Here is a 21,650-nt window from a genome sequence, read left to right on the forward strand (position 1 = left end):
TCTTCAACATCTGTTTCTACTGTCTGTTTTGTGGGTTGGTTCTCTCTCATCACATCTAGTTCCCAAGAGTTCCTGGTTGTTTTTCACTGTACACTGGATATTGCATTTGAAAAATTTGGTACGGAGTGCCTCGGTGGCTCAGTCGGTTGAGCATCCAACTTCGGCTCTGGTTTGAGCCCCATGTCGGGCTCTGTGCTGGCAGCTCAGAGCCTGGAGCCTGCTTTGGATTCTGTGTGTCCCTCTCTCTCTCTGCCCCTCCCCCATGTGCGCTCTGTTTCTCTTTCTCTTGAAAATAAATAAACGCTTAAAAAAATTGAAAGATTTGGTATGAGTCGTTGTGGACCAGGAGGAAGTTACCTTCCTCCAGAGAGGGTGTGCATATCCTGTTACTGGACTCCTGGGGCTCCACCCATCCAAGACCGCCTAAAGCCAGGCACGAATTTTGGGTTTCTTGCACCATCCAAGGGATTCCAACAGGGCTCTCATTGCTGGAAGGAGCTCTTTTCACCTGGGGTGTAGCCCTTTGGGGTCTTAGCTTCCTGAGTGGAGGGTCGCCTGTTAGACTCCCACCTTCCATGGGCCTGGGCTTGGATTTCTGTCCCTGTCACCTGATGGAGTCATCCAAATAAAAGCCTGTGTTTTCTGGAATCAGCAAATATCCTCAGGGCAAAAGTAGCTTGGGTGTTTCTGTATCTCTGAACTTCCCTTTGATCTTCTGTTCGGGCCCAATAATTCTTCACTGTTTTGTCAGTTCTTTAAGAAGTCTTAAAATAATATCCATTTGAAAAACCTGGTTGCTTTAGCTGTTTTCTGGTTGGGTTGGTCCAAAAGACATGATAATGACGGTTCTCAGCCCTGCCCTGTCACAGCCTGCCCCTATTACCAGGGACAGAAGTCCCCATGTGGTTTCACAAAGTGGTGATCCAAGAATGTATTTCGTAGGCGAGTCAGTTCAGAAAGGCTTGAGCCCCTCTGCTGTAGGGCGACCCAGGGCAGCATCTGTCTTTCCTTCTGTTCTCTGTTCTGGATTGGGAGTGGGAGGGGGTGGTGGGGAGACCAGGGAGCTCATGACCGCCAAGACCTGTGGGCTCCAGGCTCACTCAGACTCCTGGCCCTGGCCCTCCTGTCTCAGTTTGCCCGACCCAAGTCTGACTGGCTGCTGTCACTTCACCTCCTCCTCCGGCACTGTCTTGCCCTTCCCTCCACTTGAGTGCCCCATCCCTTTCCTCCCTTCTAGGCTATAGATTCAGGCCCCACGTCATCCACGTGAGGGACTCATTTCTAGATTCCTGTGTTCATCTGGCAGATATTCTCTGAGACCTGACCTGGTGCTGGAGATACGGGGAAGGACACGTGGCCCTGCCAGCCTGCAGATGAGCCTGTCAGATCCAGAACCCCCTTTAATATTATTAAGTGGAATTCAAAAATAATACAATCTATGCATGTCTATATTTATGTAACATAAAATGGGGGGTCCAGGGCCCGGATCTGACTGAGCTTGGAGCTGGGGGGAGGGAGCGAGGCCAGTCTAATACCTTAAGCGTGATAAAAAAGAGACATAAAAGGAAAACAATTTATAATATAGTAGTATATGTTTTAGAAGTCGATGTTGGGCACAACTAGAAGACCCAAGGAAGCAGTCAGAGCTTGCCTGTGAATCATGAAGACGGCAGCCACAAACGCAGGCATCTGGCACGGCCATGAGCGTGATGCATTCTCTGAAACAGCAAAAAGCTCCTGGTCAAGTTTGAGCAACACAAAGAACAACACAAATTCCCTCAGTTTCGAAACGAGTCGCATTCCTGAAAAATTCAGTGTTTGCTAAAAACTGTGCAACAAGTACTTTGTGTTTCTGTGGGCCACTCTGGGCCCAGAGTGCTGCCCTCAGCTGTCCACCTGCACGCGTGTGGCAGGACACTCTCGGCAGGAGTCATGCCGGACAGTCTTTATGGTGCAGGTGTCCAGCGTCCCTGTCCTGCCCACTAAATGCCAGCTGTTACCTCTATCAGGACAACCACCCTCCCATTTTCCAAAACAATTCCTGGTATGCTCCACTTCTCTGACTTCTCTTGGGCACCAGTGGCCTCTAACAAGGCAGTGCGATCGATGTGGTAACCGGGGGACCTGGGGAGCCCTGGGAGCTCCAACCCAGCCTGACGAAGCAGGAGGACTTCTGGGAGGCGGTGACACATGAGCTTCTTCTGGAGGGCTAAGCAGTTCCTTGTAAAGACATACTCTCTCCGACAAACTGAGCGCTTATTTCTAGAAGTGATGCCCCCTCATGCTGGTGGTGCCAAGGTGGGCTAGGCAGGGCAGGCCTTGGCGGCTCCATCTACGAATAGAATTGCCATTTTTTCCTTCCCTCTGTCTTTGACTCACTCGGTCTGTCTTCCTGATGGCACCAGGGGCCCTCTGCCTGCTCATGGGCTAGATAGAAAATCCAGTTTTGCTTTTAGTTGCCGGGGGCTGGATGACCAGTTTGACCAGAGCAGGCACCTAGCCTTCCTTTGGAGGGTAGATGAGAGGGCTTGAGGGGCTCTCCAGCACAGCCATCCCTGTCCTGGGCTCCATGCGGCTGGAGAGGCCCAGTACTGCAGCGTGAGAGGGGTCTTAGAGACCATAAGCCCAGCGCCTTGTCCAGGGTGTGGTTCACTCCTGTGACGGGGCACCCACTGCCTCACAGGACAGCCTGTGCTGTTGTCAGGTGGGTCCATCCGCCTGGGCCAGCACGTCACCATGACCCAGAATCCCCGATCCCCTCCCACCACACTTTAGAATAGGATTTTTCAACTCATGCTTCCTTTTGATAAATAGAAAAATCTGATGCCCTCTCTGGAGTGGGGGCTTATGAAAATCATAAGTGTTTCATCTGCTTTCCAAAAGAAAAAGAGTAAAAATGAGCCTGTTTCTGGAATTTTGATTGGGCAGGTTTTAGGTCAAGTTCCCTGGAAGCAGAGCCTATGACAGGAAGAATTATTGAAGAGGGGTCTCAGGGGAGACCTCACTGACTCAGGGCAAGGGAAGAGCCAAGCAAGGATGTGGTTTCAGGCCAAACAGAAGCGTCAGCCGGATCGTACAGGGAGCTGGGGAGTGACCAGCACTGCGGACAGTCATCTCCAGAGGCCAGACTATCCTGTGTCTGTGCCAGCTGCTCCTGGGGGTGGGGAGGGAGAGGGATGCAACTTCCCAGGCATCTGTGGGCAAGATGGCAGTGGGCCAGAGGAGGATGCAGGTATGAACTGTCAGCCACCGATGTCCACAAAAGCTGGCACAGACAGGGCATGGGGTGCGGGCCTGAGAGCCTCTGATAAATCTCCCATGGGGAAGAGGGCCTGCGTCTGCCTCCCAGCTGGGATCCTGCTTTCACACCTGCCCCAACTTCTTCTGGGTCCTTCTTACCACTACCTCTCCATCCCAGTGGGGCAGGAGGATGGGGAGAGTGGAGGTGGAATTTGGGGGGTGGGGCTGTAGGCTGAGCCCTCCATGAACTGATCTCCCTCCCTTGGCCTGCCCCACCACAGACTGCCTCTTCAAGGTGTGTCCCATGAACCGCTACTCGGCCCAGAAGCAGTACTGGAAGGCCAAACAGACGAAGCAGGACAAGGAGAAGATCGCTGACGTGGTGCTGCTACAAAAGTTACAGGTGTGTATGCGCACAGGCATGCACCTGTGTATGTGCCTCAGGAATCCGGGTGCACACACGGGGGCCGCTGCCCATCAGAGCCAAGAGGGGCCCTGTGGCTGAGTGGGAAACCCCAGGATGCAAGAGATTGGTATGTGTGGGTGTGAATGAGGTAAGAGAGAGGAAGTACAGTGCCTTCCCAGTGATCCACTTGTCTGTATGACCCTTTGTGCCAGTTAGAAGAAGGTGCTCCTTCCCCCAGGCTGGCATAGCCCTGATGCCCTGGGCACATGGCTCAGTAAGTGAAAGGTGGACTGGATTTCAGCTTCCACCCAGCCCTTCAGCTGGACGCCGTAGTGCAGTGAACAACCTGTACAACTGTACCTGGAGTTACCAGTAGCCCCTGATGACAGTGGCTCCAGGGAACCTGATTTGAAAACCAGTCTTAACCTCCTTCCTCATTTTATAGAGCTGGGTCTGGGACCATTAGAGGGGGCTGGGCAGTCCGTGCTTTCATCCTGTGAGTTTGTAGTAGGGCCTGAACGGCCCTCAGATCTCTGACTCACCTTGGGTTTGTTGGACACAGGGACAGCGCACAGTGCAGAGGCCTGGTGGTTGCTCATGGACCTCTTGGGGGCAGTGGCTCAGTTGACATCCTAGCAGTCCCCTCCGGACAGACCTCAGGGCCCAGTCCCCATGAAAAAGAGAGTACGAGGTTTTGGCTGTGGTCAGCAGCTTGGCACTCTGTTTCTGAGACCCTCCCTCAGGTCTGGTGTCCCAGCCCCTGTCCCATAGACCTTGCTTCCCTGTGTCCCCTTCCTTGAGGAGGTGGGTGTAAAATGGGGGGAAGAGTGGGCTTCACCCCATAGCTATGAACTGGGCTGGAAAGAGGGGGCTGAGGGTGGGCTGCCTGAGGTCTGTTACAGATAACCCATCTTTCTTCCTGGGCTGGGCTGTCACAGGCTTCCTTGCTGCTGCGACACACGCCAAAGCTGAACCAGAGATCTGGCCTGGGTGTCGGGCATTTACATGTACACAGACACACACACACATGTGTAGTCACACTGTGGGTTTATGGGAAATCATGTGGTACACGGCCAGTTTCCCTAACAGCCACCCTTGCCCCAGCCTCCATGGTGAGGCCTGGCTGAAGGGACTGAGGAGAAGAACCGGGTAGAAGGGCCAGTGCTTTCAGGGAGTGCCAGTCTGATGGAGGAGACAGAGCCCTGTCTCTAGGACCCCCCAATCTGATGGAGGAGACAGTGCCTATCCTTAAGCAGCCTCCAGTCTAATGTGACAGAAGTGCCTAAAAACGTGTCCTTAATGGGAAACCAGCCAAACCCTCAAGGCCCTTGGTGTTGGATCTGTCAGAGTTGGATCTGGGCCACCAGTGAAGACAGTGGCTAGGAGCACACACAGTTTTGGGAGGGAGGATCATAGAGGAGTGGGGTGGAGGGGGATGGGAAGGAGGCGGAGGAAGTAGCACCAGGCGCGTCTGTCAGGTTTTTGGGCTGGGGGAGGGGTCCGTGATGGGGGCATCAGGAATTGGCTGAGTTGGGGGTAGTGAGGCACAGCTTAGGTTGTCTGCTGGCAGTGTCAGACGGCACAGGGAGTTCAAGGGCCTGCTGGCATGTCTCCTCCAGATGGGGGGAGGGGGCAGGGGATCGGGGTTTGGGTCCCTGGGCTGCAGGCTGTCTGACCTCAGGCTGCCCCTCTGCATTCTGAGTCTCAGTCCCTCATCACCTGCGGAGGGAATGGGCTAGATGGCCTCTGGGGGGGGGTGTCACTGGGTACAGTGCCAGAAGCTGTGTGTGTGTGTGCACACCTGTGGGTGGGGGGGGATGTGGCCCTCCAGGAGCCGGCTTCCGAGCCTGCGTTCCACCTCTGCGTGTGTCTGTGCAGCACGCAGCCCAGATGGAGCAGAAGCAGAATGACACGGAGAACAAGAAGGTGCACGGGGACGTCGTGAAGTATGGCAGTGTCATCCAGGTGAGACCCACCTGCATCCCCCCCTGAAGAGGCTGGGCTGGCATTGGGGAGAGGGGTGCCAGCTGACATGCCCTCTGGGGCGTGTCCCTGTGACTGCATATCTGCTTCTGGGTGTGCCTGTTTCTGTGTGGCCTGAGTAGCTGTGTCCGTGGGTGTGTTTCCAGCACAGTGGTCACCGGCCGCTGGAGCCTTATGGTCTGAGTTCAAATCTTGGCTCTGTGACCGCGGGCAAGTTACTTAACTTCCCAGTGCCTTTGTTTCCCCATCTGCAAAATCAGGCCAATGATATTACTTCCCTTTTGGTAGTTGTAAGGTTACGGGAATGAATACATGGGAAGGATTCAGAAATGCTAGCTGTTTTTGTGTTCACCTAGGCTCCTGACAGTGTGTGTGTGTGTGTGTGTGTGTGTGTGTGTGTGTGTGTGTGTCACACACTCATGTGTGCGTGAGTGACTGCACGTGTCTCAATTCGTGTGTTTATGTCTGTGTATCTGACACTGTATGTGTGTCCAGCTGTGACCAAGGTCCAGTGGGCCGCCCAGAGTCCCCGTCCTCGATGGGCTGGCCCCCTGGGGCCCGGTGACCTCACTTGCACCCTGCCTGCCCCCAGCTCCTGCACATGAAGAGCAACAAGTACTTGACAGTGAACAAGCGGCTGCCAGCCCTGCTGGAGAAGAATGCCATGCGGGTGACACTGGATGCAACAGGCAACGAGGGCTCCTGGCTCTTCATCCAGCCCTTCTGGAAGCTGCGGAGCAACGGGGACAATGTAAGGACAGGGCCCGGCTGGAGGGGCCTGGTGGGAGGTGCGGGCCGCAGCACCAGAGGGGCTTCGACAGGGTCTTTGATGTGGAGACTGGATGAGGTCGTGCCCGTTTCTCAGAGGGGCAGACTGAGACCAAGGAGAGGCCTGGAGGCCTGGCCCTTCCCACCTTCACCCTGTTCCGCCTGTCCCCATAGGTGGTGGTGGGGGACAAGGTGATCCTGAATCCTGTCAACGCCGGGCAGCCTCTGCATGCCAGCAATTATGAGCTTAGTGACAACGCTGGCTGCAAGGAGGTGAGTGAGGTGGTGGGGCCAGCCCACAGTGGAAGGGCGTCTGAACATCCTTGAGGGCACAGAAGGGCCCCTCCCCACCATGGTCTTTTCCTCCACTCCCACCTGGCCAGCTGGGTGAGCTGGATCTCTATGTCTGCCCCATTCTTTGCCCCACAGGCTGGCAGCCCCAGGGCAGTTGGCTGGGGCCTGGGGGCCCTGGCTTCGAGAAGACACCTCCTCTCTGTGCTCTGATGGGAGCTGGGCTGGTCCTCCCCCCACCCCCTCACCGGGCCTTTCATGCCCCACTCTCCAACCGCTGGCGGTCCACCTGGCATCAGGGTTCTCTCTGCCCTTCCCCAGGTCAACTCTGTGAACTGCAACACCAGCTGGAAGATTAACCTGTTCATGCAGTTCCGAGACCACCTGGAGGAGGTGTTGAAAGGGGTAAGGACTGGGAGCCCACTGCCCACTGCCACCTGCCTGCCGGCTGCCCAGACCGGCCCTGAAGGTCCCCCTTTCTGCTTTCCCTCACCTACCCTTACCCAGCCCTGCTCTCTGTCAGGCCCTCCCCTCCGTACCCCACCCCCCCCCGCCGCCACCCACCGGACCACCCCATCTTTTGTTTCTAGCCTCCCAGCCTCAGTCTCCATCTTTTCTGGATCCTGGCGAGCCTTGAATTTTCCTCTTGCTAAGAGTGTGTCAGTGGATAGGGGTCCCCATTCCCTCATCTTGGAGAGCCAGATCCTTTGAGCACTCTGTTTCCTCCCCCACGCCTGCTCCATGGATCCAATCCAGGTGCACTGCCCTTTGCCCTATGCCCTCTTGGGCAAGGGCCTGAGGCTGCTGAGTCAGGGCCTGTGCCCCTATTCCAGACAGGCTTGGAGGGCACACAGTACTGCTGGGAAACACTGCGGCAACGACTTAGGGAGGGACCAGAGCAAGGGGGAAAGAGGGCTGGAGACACCATTAGACAAGCCCTGAAAACCAGGCATCCAGAGGTTCAAGTGGGGCTTCAGGGGATGGAACCAGCCTACTGGGGTGTGGGTTCTATGTGGAGGGGCAGTTGGGAGGGGCAGATATGGGGGTAGCAAAGAGGGTGGGGCTCCTCAGCTAGGGGAGTTGGCAGGCATCTGACCATGATATCTGTTAAAGGGACAGGGGACAGGCCCGAGAGCAGCCCCCTAAGGAGGCTGCCCTGTGTTCCCTGCATCTTCCCCTGCATAGAAGCCTACAGTGGCTCCCTTGACCCTCCGTTCCCAGCCAGGCTGCTCCATCAGACTTTCCTGCCCCCCTCAGGCTGCCTCAGCCTATCACTCTCCCTCTCCCGTCTCCCAGGCTCTTTCCAGTTCACCCACGCTCTGTTCAAATGCCTTTCTGTCTCTCCCTGAAGCCTGCGCGTCATCCACATATCAGTCAAGCCTCAGCCTGTGTGCCACCTCCTCCCAGAAGCCTTCTCCGATTACACATTCCAGCCCCCAATCTGTGTGGCACTGAGAAAATGAAGCACCATCATCAGGTCGAACCCCGTGGTGCTGCCTGGACTGGTTTCGGTGAATCTGTCATGGCTTTGATGTTAGTGCCAGGCAACCTGGAAGTGAGATCTGAGTGTGCAAAGTCCACCCCTTGTTTTTGTTCTCAACCCTGCGCCTCATGGATACAAGGGTCACAAGATTCTGCCAAAGCAACTGACATAATCTGTGTCTAGTTACTCACTCGTGTGTTCACTCCACAGGTGTTAACTGAGAACTTTGTGTCCAGCGCAGTGGTAGGGAAGCCAGATAATGCTGTTAGTGGTCGCAACTGGTGGTTGGAGTAATAGATATAATATTACTAGACGGTAATAGACGACCCGCTGGTTGTAGGTTCGCTGCCGGAGGAAGTGTGGTGGAAAGATAAGGGCTCTGGAGCTGCAGCACGGATTCATGTCCCATTTGTCACTAGCTCTGTGACCCTCGGCAGGACGCTTACCTTCTCTGTGCCTGAGCCTCTCCACCTGTAGGGTGGGGATAGCGATGTATGTACCCAGGGAGTCAGTGTGAGGAGGAGGTGAGAAAGTCCACGTGAGGTGGGCACGCAGAGGCTGGCCCGTGCTAAGCGCGCAGCGTGACTCCATTATACAAATTATAATCCTTGCAATCTCTGCAAGGAGGTCATAGTAGCCCCGTTGTACACGAGAGGAAACTGAGGCTCGGAGATGTTAGGGAACTTATCCAAGGTCACACAGCTTGTGAAGCAGAGCCAGGACCCAAAGTTGGTGTCTGTGTCCAAAGCTTCGGAGACGAATAAGCCAGCTGTTCTAGTTCCTGTGGGAGCAGAAGAAATGGGCAAGAACTACCCATGTTCGGGCAGAAAGGGCCCTAGGGAGGTGCAGCCATGGGCCTAGAAGGGCCCCAGAAGGTGACATCCCTCCTGCCTTCATTGAGGGGGTGACTCGAGATTGGCCTTTAGAGGTCAGGTGGGGTTTCTAGAGATATAAATCCGGGAAGGAGACAGTCAAGGGTGGGTTTGACATAGGAAGCTGGGGAAGGATCTGGATAAGAGCCTGTCCCACCCCAGTCATCTGGACATCCTGGATTTGGGATCTGGGCAGAGTGCCCGGCTGAGGGGCCAGCCCCTGGCCCCGGCCACCCGCTGGTGGGACCCAGTACACATCTCACCCTCTGCTTGCTGGCTCTGGGAGGAGCCACGGGGGCCCGGCCAGCCGCTCCTGCATCTGACGCAGGTGGGGCTGGCCGTCCTGAGCCCGTGACCCACACCTACAGGGAGACGTGGTGCGGCTGTTCCATGCGGAGCAGGAGAAGTTCCTGACGTGTGACGAGTATAAGGGCAAGCTGCAGGTGTTCCTGCGCACCACGCTGCGCCAGTCCGCCACCTCGGCCACCAGCTCCAATGCCCTCTGGGAAGTGGAGGTCAGAGCTTGTGTCTTAACCAGGACCCAGCCCTGGGCTCCCCCCTTCTTCCCCCATCCCCCTGGAGGGTAGAGCTGGGGTGGGGGTGGGGTGTCCAGGTGCCACTCACCCAGAGCTCTCCAGGTGTCCAGAGTAAACTCCTCCAGGCCTCCCCAGGGTCACCCCTCCCTGGCCAGTCCTCCTTCCTGCCTCACCCCTGCACCCCTCAGGTGGTCCACCATGACCCCTGCCGTGGAGGAGCCGGTCACTGGAATGGCCTGTATCGCTTCAAGCACCTGGCCACGGGCAACTACTTGGCTGCCGAGGTGAGTGGGGAGGGAGAGGGGGGCATCCTGGGGGCTCAGGGTGTGTGTGCATGTGGACATGTGTGAGCGTGTGTGCCTGTTGCACGTCTGCACACACAGACACACGTGACTGTGGACACTGGTTTATCTGCACTCTTGCATTTAACAAATACTATCAAGTAAGTGCATGAATGTATATAATTGAGTATTATATGAGTCTATACGAGTATACTAATGAGTATTACTGTGCCTTTGCTATGTGCCAGGAGCTAGTCTAGGCCCTGGGGATACAACGGTGAGCCAAATCCCCAGCCCTTGTATAACTTACATTCCACATTCATGTCTGTCCAGAATATGCAGGCTGGTTATGTTGGAGCATTTGTGTGTGTGTGTGTGTGTGTGTGTGTGTGTGTGTGTGTTCATCTGTGGGTGTCCACGGAGAGGGGAATGAAGGGCAAGGCCTGGGGGCTCTCATTGGTGGCTTCTTCACTAGTGACTTGGGTTTAAGTGCTGTGGTGGGTGCCCCTGGGAGGGTGAGGGCTATTTTGGGGTAAACCTTGTTTTGGGGTCATGTGAGCATAGCTCAGTGTCCAATAGCCTTCCCCATCTCGTGTCTCTGTCCAGGAGAACCCCAGTTACAAAGGCGATACCTGTGAGTCCAAGGCGGCAGGAATGGTGAGGACCAAAGTAGGGCTCTGGGGCCGGGGGAAGAGGGACCACGGGAGGGTGGCCGTGAAACCCTGGGAGGTGAGCTGGAGGGAGAAGGCCTCTCAGGTGGAACCCCAGGTGGTTTCAGGGTGCCTGAGAGGAGGGAGGGGCCTCTGCCTGAGTGGGGGTCCTTACCCCAGCGTGCTCAGGGTCGTGCAGGTCGCCGGAACGCTGGGGAGAAGATCAAGTACCGCTTGGTGGCTGTGCCCCATGGCAACGACATTGCCTCCCTCTTTGAGCTGGACCCCACCACCTTGCAGAAAACTGACTCCTTTGTGCCCAGGTGAGTAGGTGCCATGTGCCTGGGGGCTGACGGGAGTCTCCAGGCTGGGCCATCCTGTCTCTGAGCTCCCTGAATCCCACACTCCTCTGTCTTCCTGAGGTCCTTTGGCCTCAGGACCTGCATGTCCCGTCCCTCTGGGGATGGAGCTCTGAGAGCTGTAGGCAGCTAACCACCAATGAATGCTTGCTGTGTGCCTGGCCCTGGGCTCTGTGCGTGTGGATGCTGCCTCATGCAAGTTGCTTTATCAAAATGCCTTCTCTCCAGGGATCTTTATCAGCCACCTGCCCCCGTTGGTCTGCCTACTCAAGCTCAGGCTGCACGAGTTTGTCCAGGGCGTACTGGGTGGGGCCGGGGCTCCCCAATCTTTAAGTTCTTCCCCCAACCCTGAGATTCTGGGCCATAACATCAAGCAACTTCCCAGGTGTCCATCAGGCTTTAGTGTTTATTAGCTGTCTGACCTCAGGCAGCTTACTCCATCACTTTGCCCTGATTTCTTGATCTGTGAAGTGGGAATATCAAGTCTACCCATCAACAGGACTCATGGGAGAAGTAATTGAGTCGCTACAGGCCCCCACGATCCCTTAGCTGAAACTCTTGGGGCCAGGTGCATTTTGAGATTCAGATTGTTTTTCATTTCAGAAAGGTAATGATATTTCATAATCAGAGACAAGAGCGTTTCCGCTATGAAACACATGCGTCTTGACACTAAGTGGGATAAATAGTCTAAGTGGTTCCATTTGTCCAAATGAGTCTTGGTTCCAAGTTTACAAACAAGCCGGTTTTGGGGAGTGCGGGTGAGGCACGTGGGCCTCGGTAAGGGCAGCAGGGGGCCTGGGGGCTGTTTGCTGGTCACTCTTCTCTGGCTTGGGCTCCTCGCCTGGAGGGGAGCAGTTCCCTGTCCCGTGGGTGTGGAGTCAGGTGGAGATGTGGAGCATCAGGGGTAGAGCAGACAGCCGGGACGCGATCCGACGCCCCATCCCTGAGCCCTGACCCTGGCCCCGCCTGTAGGAACTCCTATGTCCGGCTGCGGCACCTCTGCACCAACACGTGGATCCAGAGCACCAACGTACCCATCGACATTGAGGAAGAGCGGCCCATTCGGCTCATGGTGCGAGGCGCCCGGGGCTGCGGGGCTGGGGCTGGGGCCTTAGCTCGTCCCTGGGTGCCCTGCTGACCCCTGTCCCTGCAGCTGGGCACCTGCCCCACCAAGGAGGACAAGGAAGCCTTTGCCATCGTGTCAGTTCCAGTGTCTGAGATCCGGGACCTGGACTTTGCCAACGATGCCAGCTCCATGCTGGCCAGTGCCGTGGAGAAACTCAGCGAGGGTTTCATCAGCCAGAATGACCGCAGGTGGGCTGCAGGGCAGGGTCATCGAGGTCTCCTGAGAGGCCTTGTCCTCCAAGGGTCTGCTTTTCATGGACGAAGGAGTCACAAAGCAGAAGCCGGGCAGGCATGGCTGGGGTGGGGGAGACAGAGGTGGGGACTGGTTTCTGCAGGCCCTGGTGGACCCGGGCCCTTGCCTCACTGCTTGTGTACTGCCAGAACTAACCCTGATGATGGGTTGAGGCTCAGAGAGGTTAAGAGACTTGTCCATGGTCACACAGCTAATCAGTGGTGGGGCCAGGGCAGAAATGCGGAGCCCTTCACATCAAACACCCTGCCTTGTGCCCAGTTGTTCCTTTCCAGACTGAAGTGTAATGAGATTCTTTGTCTTGGGGGCACTTTCGAATCCAGGGCGGGTGGGGCGAGGAGTGTGTTTTGAGAGCCATTTTGAGAGCCGTGAAACTGGGGAGAGAAGTTGAAGGCTGATGATGGGCTCTGTGCTTTGGCCAGCAGGGTGGGCGGGTGACTCGATGAGAGCGTATTTCAGGCAGGGCTGGTTGCCCGTGAAGGGCATGTGACGGGTGTGTCCCAGGGGTGTTTCCCAGGGTCGGTGCCTCACGCTTGTCATCCCTGGCGTCCCTTTGTGAAGGTTTGTCATCCAGCTGCTGGAGGACCTGGTGTTCTTCGTCAGCGATGTGCCCAACAATGGGCAGAATGTGCTGGACATCATGGTCACCAAGCCCAACCGGGAACGGCAGAAGCTGATGCGCGAGCAGAACATCCTCAAACAGGTGCCTGTGCACAGGCGTGGGGAATGGGGCGGACCCCGTCTGGGACCTGCAGTGGCCTTGGGGACCGGGCCGGGTGTCCAGGACAGGAGCCATTCCCATCTGTAGTGGACCTTCTGTGTCTGCAGCTTCTCATCACCCCTTTTTCCAAAATGAGTATTTGTTGAGCACTGACTGCGTACCAGTGCCCTTGGCTCAGTTGATCTTCTCCACCTGGGGGAGGTAGTACTATTATCCCCATGTTACCCGTGAGGAGACTGAGGCATAGAGGGTGGAGTAACTTGACCGAGAGTTTGCAGCTAGGAAGCAGCAGGGCCAGGATTTGAACTCAGGATGTTGGGTCTAGAACTTGTGCTTTTTTTTTTTTTAAGTAGGCTCCATGCCCAACATGGGGCTTGAACTCATGACCCCGAGATCAAGAGTCCCATGCTCTACTGATTGAGCCAGCCAGGTGCCCCCAGAACTTGTGCTTTAAAAATATTTTTTTCTCTGGGGCACCCGACTTACCCAGTGGAGCACACGACTCTTGATCTCGGGGTTGTGGGTTCGAGCCCTGTATTGGGTGTGGAGATTACTTTAAATATTCTTTCTAAATTTTTATTGTGAAAACGTTCAAATATGAGAAAGTACTGAAAGAATAGCACAGTGAATACAACCACTGCCTGAATGCACTTGTTACCATTTTGCCGGTTTGGCTTTACGTAACCATGCATCTATACATCTGTCCCTCCACCCTTGCGTTTCCAAACAGGGCGCACCTCACCCCTAAGTTTTTCAGTGTGCATCTCCTGGGATAAACACAATACTGTCATCACACCTAAGAAAATTGGTAATAGTGCCCAAACCATAGCAAGTTTCCCTACTTTTCGCCCAAAATGTTCTTTTAAAGGTTTTTTTTGTTGTTGTTTCTTTTGAAGCAGGATCCAGTGAAGGTTTTCTCATTCCATATGGTTGCATTTCTTTGGTTTCTGTTCTAGAACAGAACCCTCACCCAATCCCTGCCTTTAAAAATTTTTAAATTACATTAACATTGTTTTGATGAGGCAGGCTGTGTCCGCCCTCCACAATAACCACAAGCTCCTGGAGAAGCACATTACTGAGACCAGAGGTGGAGACCTCTGGCCACACCGGCCTGACCTGCCTTTTCTCTTAACCTCAGACCCCTGAGCTGTGGCAGCCATGAGCTCTTCCCCCAGATGCTGAGCCTGGTCCAGGATCTGAGCTGGGACTAGTCATGTGGGGATGGGTGGGCTTAGGCCAGCATTGGAATCCTGGCCAGGAGAAGGGGGTGAGAGCTGGAAGAGGGGCCGTTGATGGGGGCTTGGAGGTCTCAGTCCAGCTTAAAATCAGCTTTGGGGTTCATGGTGGTGTGGCTTTGGGGCAGAGTGAGTTTGGGGCTGAGGGTTTCTGGGATATTGAGGGTTGCAGGCAGGTATAGGGGGATCCCTTCTCATTCTCTCTGCCCTTCCAGATCTTTGGCATTCTGAAGGCCCCTTTCCGTGACAAGGGGGGTGAGGGCCCCCTGGTGCGGCTGGAGGAGCTGTCAGACCAGAAGAATGCCCCCTACCAGCACATGTTCCGCCTCTGCTACCGGGTGCTGCGGCATTCCCAGGAAGATTACCGTAAGAACCAGGTGCGCTGCTCGCCCTGGCCTGAGCCTTCCTGGCCCCGGGGGTCTCCCCATGCACCTGCTCACTGGCTTGCTCTCTTGCTCACTCCTGCTTTTGTTTGTTCAGCAAATATTTTCTGAGGCACGCACACGCTGCATGACAGGCACCATTTTAGGCCCCGGGGATACCGTAGGGAACCAGGCAACCCGGCCAGCTTCATGGGTGTGCAGAGAAGGACCTCGAGCTGGCTTTAATGCTCTGTGGTTGCCATCTTGAAATTCTCAAATTTTGAAGAAAGGTCCTGCTATTTCGTTTTTGCACAGGGCCCCACAAATTATGTAGCCGGTCCTGCCCGATAATTTCCTCCCCTGTGGAGGCTTCACTCTGGTAGGGAGACAGGCTGGGAGCTGAAGAACTAGATTACGTAAACCTACTCTTCTGCCCGGTGCCAGTTTCCTCTCCTAGACTGCCACCTTGCTAGGGTCGGGGTCCCCCGCCTGTGGGAGGGACCCCTGTCTCCAGGGCTAGGGTGGGGTGCTGGAGCAGAGCCGGGCTCCCCACGACTCAGCCCGTCTGTTCCCCAGGAGCACATCGCCAAACAGTTCGGGATGATGCAGTCCCAGATCGGCTATGACATCCTGGCAGAAGACACCATCACTGCCCTCCTGCACAACAACCGCAAGCTCCTGGAGAAGCACATCACCAAGACCGAGGTGGAGACCTTCGTCAGCCTCGTACGGAAGAACAGGGAGCCCAGGTGAGCCCGCCCACCCCCCACCCCCCACCCTCTCACTGCACCTATGCCCTTCTCCTTGCCAGTCCTCCGGGGGCACAGAGTCCACTGTAGCTGCTCATTACAAATAGTGAAAAACTATTGCCTCCATTGGTAAATTGCCACCTCTCTGAGACCCTGGCCTCTGCCGCCCCTCTCTGGGACCCCTCCAAAATTTGGCCCAATCTAACAAGAAGAGGGTCAATGCCTGATATAGCAGAAGGCCCAAGACCCTTCTCTGGTGACAAAGTCGGTGCCCGTATTGAACCAGTTGTTAAATATTTTGAATATCACTCCTGTCCTTGTGCCTCCTTTACCCTGACCCCTTGGACCCCCAGCTACCCTCCCCCCCCTGCCCAGGTGATCAGGGTGATGCCCATGACTGTCTCTCCTTGGGCAGCTGGGAGTCCATCGTGCCCATACCCCAAGCTTTGGGGTAGGAGCAGAAGCAGTAAACCGGTTTTAGGGAGCCGGTGCCGTCCGCTGGGGAAGGAGGACGTTGGGCTTTATCCCTACCAGGGACCAGCCTCTGAGCCCCCTGGCCCTCCTTGCTGTCACCACCCCAGGTTCCTGGACTACCTCTCTGACCTGTGTGTGTCCAACCACATCGCCATCCCTGTCACCCAAGAGCTCATCTGCAAATGTGTGCTGGACCCCAAGAACAGTGACATTCTCATCCAGACCGAGTGAGCCATTGCGTTGCCTCCTGCCCACATCCAGGGCTCCGCCTTGCCCTGTTCCTCAGCCGCCTTGGAGCCTGGGCCCCGTCGGCTAGAACTGACACCCTCGCGGTCTGCAGACATGTGCCCTTGCCTGCTGGGTGCCCAGCCCTGTGCTGGTGCTACGTGAGGAGGGAGGCCTAGGGGAATGAGCCAGATCCTTTGTCCTTGAGAAGGGCGTGGCCTGAGGAAGTTGTCTGAGCTGGCACTCAGCCAAGCTCCAGGAGGGGTCCGTGTGGCTGGGCATGCTCGGGGAGGGCTGTGGGCACGCAGTCCGGCCCCAGCCCCCTGCTCCCTGTGATGGGTGGCCCTGGTTTGCAGGCTGCGGCCGGTGAAGGAGATGGCCCAGTCCCACGAGTACCTGAGCATCGAGTACTCAGAGGAGGAGGTGTGGCTCACTTGGACCGACAAGAATAACGAGCACCATGAGAAGAGCGTGAGGCAGCTGGCCCAGGAGGCGCGGGCCGGCAATGCCCATGACGAGAACGTGCTCAGCTACTACAGGTGCGTCCGGGGCCAGCTCCTTCCCCTGCTTCGTGCCATGCCACCCGTGCCCTTGGGCCTTCTCGGAAGGCCTTCAGCCAGTCCCTGCTTGGGGATGAGCCCCAGCAGCCTTGCAGCCTTCCTCAGGGAGGCAGAGTGAGGGCAACTGTGTAGCTAAAGAGCTCAGCACAGTGACTGGGCCTGAAAGAAACCCAAACCTGTCTCCAAACTTATTGATTTAGAAAATGAGATACTGGGTAACACGTATCAAATGTGGGCCATGTACCAGGCACTGTTCAAAGTGACCTGGCCACTCACTGATGCCCCACCGTAACCCTGTGACTATTGTTACCCTCGAAGTTGGAGCGACAGCACAGAGAGTTAAAGAACTTGCCCAAGCTCACACATCCTTAGTGGTGGGCCATCTGTCGCCAGGGCCCACGGCAGGTAACACAGGGCTCTGAGCAGGAAGCCGAGGGCGTGCCGCCACCCTGGGGCAGAGCAGTGTCGCCTGCAGCCGCCATTTCTGTAGCTCTCACCTCCCGGGCTCACACCCTGCACCCCCCGCTCTGCCCAGGCTGGTCCCCCTACCGCACTTCCCTCCCCTTCCTCTCCCAGCCCGTCACTCAGCCAGCCCTCTTCCCTGTGAAGACCTGGGCTGGCTGAGCCAGGAAGTGCTTTCCTCCTTTCCTCCGCAGCAAGGAGCGGGGAGAGCTGCAAATACGCAAAACTCCAGGCTGTTTTCCCTTTCACCGTGCTCACTCAGAATCGTGTCCTTCCTATTATGTGGGCAGATGCCTGGTTTGACCTACGTCCCGTTGCCGGTTTCCCAAATTCTCAACCTGCTCAGGTCCAACTGCTAGTAGCCCTCCAACTGCTAGCTGGCCCCCGCCTGCCGTGTCCTCACCCTCCGCCCTGCCCTCCCTGCAGGTACCAGCTGAAGCTCTTTGCTCGCATGTGCCTGGACCGCCAGTACCTGGCCATCGACGAGATCTCCCAGCAGCTGGGTGTTGACCTGATCTTCCTGTGTATGGCAGACGAAATGCTGCCCTTTGACCTACGCGCCTCCTTCTGCCACCTGATGCTGCACGTGCACGTGGACAGGGACCCCCAGGAGCTGGTCACGCCCGTCAAATTCGCCCGCCTCTGGACTGAGATCCCCACAGCCATCACCATCAAGGAGTGAGATGGGTAGGGGAGGGTGGGCCAGGCGAGTGAGGCTGGGGTGGGAGGATCTCTCGGACCCTCATGCCTCACTGCCTCCGCCCCCCAGCTATGATTCCAACCTAAACGCCTCTCGAGACGACAAGAAGAACAAGTTTGCCAGCACTATGGACTTCGTGGAGGACTACCTCAACAATGTGGTCAGCGAGGCCGTGCCCTTTGCCAATGAGGAGAAGAACAAGCTCACTTTTGAGGTTGGCTGGGCAGGGGGGTGGGGGGGCTGGTGCTTGGCGGGGGGCTCTGGCGGGGGGTTCCTCACTAGGCCTCAGTTGCCCTCTGGGGTGCGTTGGGGGCTCCATGACCCCCACCTTTCCTCAGTGCCCCAGCCAGTTCAGGGAGACTGCGTGGACCAGTGGGATTCCCCAAGTGGGAGGCTTTCCTCTCCCCTGCTACCTGGGAGAGGGCTGGCTCCCCCTCGTCCATGCACCCCTTCAGCCCCACCTGGCTCATAGGTGCCTGTGGGGAGCTACCCCCCCACCTTCCTGCATTTCCGCTCTATCCCCACCGCCCCCCACCCCCCTGGCACAGTATTCTTCCTTGTAGGCCTCACTTCCTTATCAGCCCACTAGGGCACAAGGGTGGCTGTGTCCAGGCTCCCCGAGATCCTGCCTTTACCCAAGAACTTAGTCACACCCTCATTACACCTGCTCAGCCCTACCTTCCCGCCCTGGCCCCGCCCTTCACGAGGCCCCACCCCACTCACCTCGGCCCCGCCTCCTCCTCCCGCAGGTGGTCAGCCTGGCGCACAATCTCATCTACTTCGGCTTCTACAGCTTCAGTGAGCTGCTGCGGCTCACTCGCACTCTGTTGGGCATCATCGACTGCGTGCAGGGGCCCCCGGCCATGCTACAGGCCTACGATGACTCAGGCGGTGAGGCTTTGTGGCCAGACCCCCACCCCTGGCATTCTCCATCTCCTCCTAGTGCCAGAAGTCCTCTGATCAACACCCTGTGCAGCCTGCCTCCTGGCCTCTGCTGGACCAGAGGGGCTCCTGTCCAGGCTCTGTGGAGACCCCGGGGCCTGGGGGCGTTGCCTTCCAAGGCATCTTGGTCTTGAGGGGAGATGATGAGGGAGGAGGGGAGACACACAGGCCCTGCCTGAGGGGCCCCCATCAGATGGGGAAGGTGGGGGAGAACAGCCCTGCCATCTATTGTCAGATGGCCGCCTTTGCCCTGGCCATCCCTTCTTTGCCCAGATTTGGCTTAAAGCTCACCTCCCCCAGGAAGGCTTTCTGGGTTAGCCCTGCAGCTGACAGAGACAGAGTCAGACCGAGGGGTCCTGCTGTGCGCCCCCTGTGATCCCCATGTGCTTCCCACTCCGCAGGCAAGAATGTGCGGCGGTCCATCCAGGGTGTGGGCCACATGATGTCCACCATGGTGCTAAGCCGAAAGCAGTCTGTCTTTGGCGCCCCCAGCCTGCCTGCTGGCTCTGGTGCCACTGAGCCACTGGACCGAAGCAAGTTTGAGGACAATGAAGACATTGTGGTGATGGAGACCAAGCTGAAGATCCTGGAAATCTTGCAGGTGGCTGGGCCAGAACAGTGGTGGGAGGTGTTGGGAATAGGGGAGGAGAGGGGAGCCTGGGACAGGAAGGTTGGTGGGGTGAACTCCCACTCAGATTATAAGATCCAGTACTGGAGGGCTCCACAGTGATCGGCTGTGTAGCCCAGTGGCTCTCAAAGTGTGGTCCTTGGACCAGCAACCTCAGCCTCACCAGGGAACTCAGAAATGCACGTTCTCGGGCCCCGCCCCAGACCTACGGATCAGAAGCCTCTGAGGCAGGCCCACGGCCTGTGCTGTGACAAGCCCCCCGGGTGATTCTGGGGTGCACCAAGACCTAGCTCCGTCCCTCCATTGTACAGATGAGGAAAGGAAAAGGGGACTTTCCTGCCATCACACAGAGATTCTGAAGCAGAGCTAGAGTCTTAAGAGCCGTTTCCTGGTGAGGCAGATATAGTCTTTCCTGCTCTGAGTCTTGTCGGAGACCCCCTAGTAACACTTGGAGAAGGGGCTGGTAGGATCCCAAGGAGTGGTTGCTTGCTTTTGCCTTACTGTCAGCAGAGGACGGGAAGGGTAATACAGTGACCTCCATGGGGACCCAGTCTGGGCAAGGCCTGGTCAGGGGAGTCAGAGGAGGGGAGTCAGAGGAGGGGGATTCTGATTCATCTAGGGGCTAAGGGCTTCCAGATCTGTGTTCTGGGGTATGGCCAGAAGCTCTCTGTGCCCCATAAGGATAGAGGCCAGTCAAGGGTGTCCTCAAACCTTGTGTCTTCACCCCTCACCCCACAGTGGCCTCTCCTGCTCCCCCTCAGTCTTCAATTCTCCACCCGCCTGCCCCCCCCCAGCCCCAGGCAGAGCAAGATTGGAGGATGAGAGTCGGCCTCTGGGCCTGGGGAGCTTCCTTCTCTTTCCCGTCAGTATCTTGCCTGGGAAGGAGGAGCTGAGTGGGCTGGGACGGGGCAGGGGGTGTCTCTGCCTAATTTGGAGAGGAGGTGTCATCCCTCATCACTGGGTCAAGAGTGGAGGAGAGGGCACCCTGGACCTCCCTGGGGAGAGGAGTCTTGATTTTTTACGTTGTGATAATGCTGGAGCATCTGGAACGTCTATGCTGAGATACCCAAGTGCTAGAGCTCATTCAGGGTACCACCTTCCCCCCACCCCCGGGGCACAATTGGCCCTCCGACCTCAGTCCAATCACCACCCCGTTCCTCCCCACTTCTCCAGTTCATCCTCAATGTCCGCCTGGATTACCGCATCTCCTACCTGCTGTCCGTCTTCAAGAAGGAGTTTGTGGAGGTGTTTCCCATGCAGGACAGCGGGGCCGACGGCACAGCCCCGGCCTTCGACTCCACCAGTGAGCCCCCACCGCTGCCTTCCCCACCCCTGCCTTCCCCCGCCTTCAGGCTGAGGCTATGTGACTCGCCCAGGGGTACACATCAGTGGGGTGGAGGCTGAGGGAGACCTTGGGGCTGGATCCCCAGCCCTGCCTCTGTTTCCCAACCTGCAAAGGCCTTTCCTCCCTAGTATCTCATTTATTTGCCATGGTAAGAGGCAAAGGCAGAGATCATCCTATTTCCCAAATGGAGAAACTGAGGCCCATATAGAGGGGCGGGGACTTGCCTCAGGTCACAGCCAGTCAGAGGCTGAACCAGACCAGGACCCAGGTCTCCGGATGCCCAGCTCAGAACCCTGCTCACCCCTACAGGGCGGTGGGGCTGCTCTGAGAAGGAGCATGCAGGTGGGGCTGCTACCCAACAAGTGCAGGGAATGAGATGGTTTGGGGATCTGCCTGCTCCCTCCCCCTGTGATCCTCATCTTTCCTGGGCATGGACCGGCCACCTGCCCCCATCTGCCTACTCTTGCTCCCCACAGCTGCCAACATGAACCTGGATCGCATCGGGGAGCAGGCGGAGGCCATGTTTGGAGTAGGGTGAGGCCAGAGTTGATGTGGGGGGTTGTGTGTGGGGTTGGTTGGGTGATGCTGACAACGGTGTGAGAACCCCTGTCTTGGGGTCTCCAAGGCTGGGTTTCCCAGGGCTGGGGCTGGCCCCTCCTCCTGGGTCATACTCCCCGCAGCCCTTTGCCGGGCTCTGCGCCGGGGGTCTCCTTGGCTTTGTGCTTTTGCCCTGTCAGGCCTCCCCGGCCCCAGTGATATAGGGGCCGCTTGGACCTTAGTGTCATCTTGGTCATTCCCCTGCCCTCACCCAGGGCTGTTGTGCTCCTGTTTGTGCATTGGGATTTGGACCAGGTAGCTGGAGGGGAGCAGGGGGAGGTGGGGGGATAGCCCGCTGTACAGAGGGCTGGAGGGGGAGGGCTCCTCCTGGGGGTTGGGGGCTCCTAACCATTTCCACGCCACACTCTTGGGATCTAGCGAAGCCTTTGGACCCCTGCTCAGCATG

The 21,650-nt window shown here is 57.0% G+C and overlaps 1 protein-coding gene across 3 annotated transcripts in view; it reads left to right on the forward strand.

The window, feature by feature from the left end:
- The window catches only part of ITPR3 (inositol 1,4,5-trisphosphate receptor type 3), a 67,372-nt gene that overhangs the window by 24,221 nt on the left and 21,501 nt on the right, over positions 1-21,650 (forward strand). For 2 of the 3 annotated variants that reach the window (XM_086706613.1, XM_086706611.1), the window contains exons 3-24: positions 3,522-3,643; positions 5,525-5,611; positions 6,222-6,380; positions 6,572-6,670; positions 7,010-7,093; positions 9,412-9,558; positions 9,768-9,863; positions 10,467-10,517; positions 10,691-10,833; positions 11,842-11,941; positions 12,023-12,183; positions 12,806-12,947; positions 14,416-14,577; positions 15,139-15,311; positions 15,893-16,012; positions 16,367-16,549; positions 17,459-17,710; positions 17,802-17,946; positions 18,482-18,623; positions 19,076-19,275; positions 20,476-20,605; positions 21,124-21,181. In XM_086706613.1, the coding sequence (XP_086562739.1) occupies positions 3,522-3,643; positions 5,525-5,611; positions 6,222-6,380; positions 6,572-6,670; positions 7,010-7,093; positions 9,412-9,558; positions 9,768-9,863; positions 10,467-10,517; positions 10,691-10,833; positions 11,842-11,941; positions 12,023-12,183; positions 12,806-12,947; positions 14,416-14,577; positions 15,139-15,311; positions 15,893-16,012; positions 16,367-16,549; positions 17,459-17,710; positions 17,802-17,946; positions 18,482-18,623; positions 19,076-19,275; positions 20,476-20,605; positions 21,124-21,181 (2,956 nt within the window). The remainder of the gene's footprint in view (positions 1-3,521; positions 3,644-5,524; positions 5,612-6,221; positions 6,381-6,571; positions 6,671-7,009; positions 7,094-9,411; positions 9,559-9,767; positions 9,864-10,466; positions 10,518-10,690; positions 10,834-11,841; positions 11,942-12,022; positions 12,184-12,805; positions 12,948-14,415; positions 14,578-15,138; positions 15,312-15,892; positions 16,013-16,366; positions 16,550-17,458; positions 17,711-17,801; positions 17,947-18,481; positions 18,624-19,075; positions 19,276-20,475; positions 20,606-21,123; positions 21,182-21,650) is intronic. The other variant, XM_086706612.1, reaches the window with a different exon arrangement.

The sequence above is a fragment of the Puma concolor genome, chromosome B2, assembly GCF_028749965.1.
Source record: "Puma concolor isolate L17-30 chromosome B2, mPumCon1.1.hap2, whole genome shotgun sequence".
NCBI lineage: Eukaryota > Metazoa > Chordata > Mammalia > Carnivora > Felidae > Puma > Puma concolor.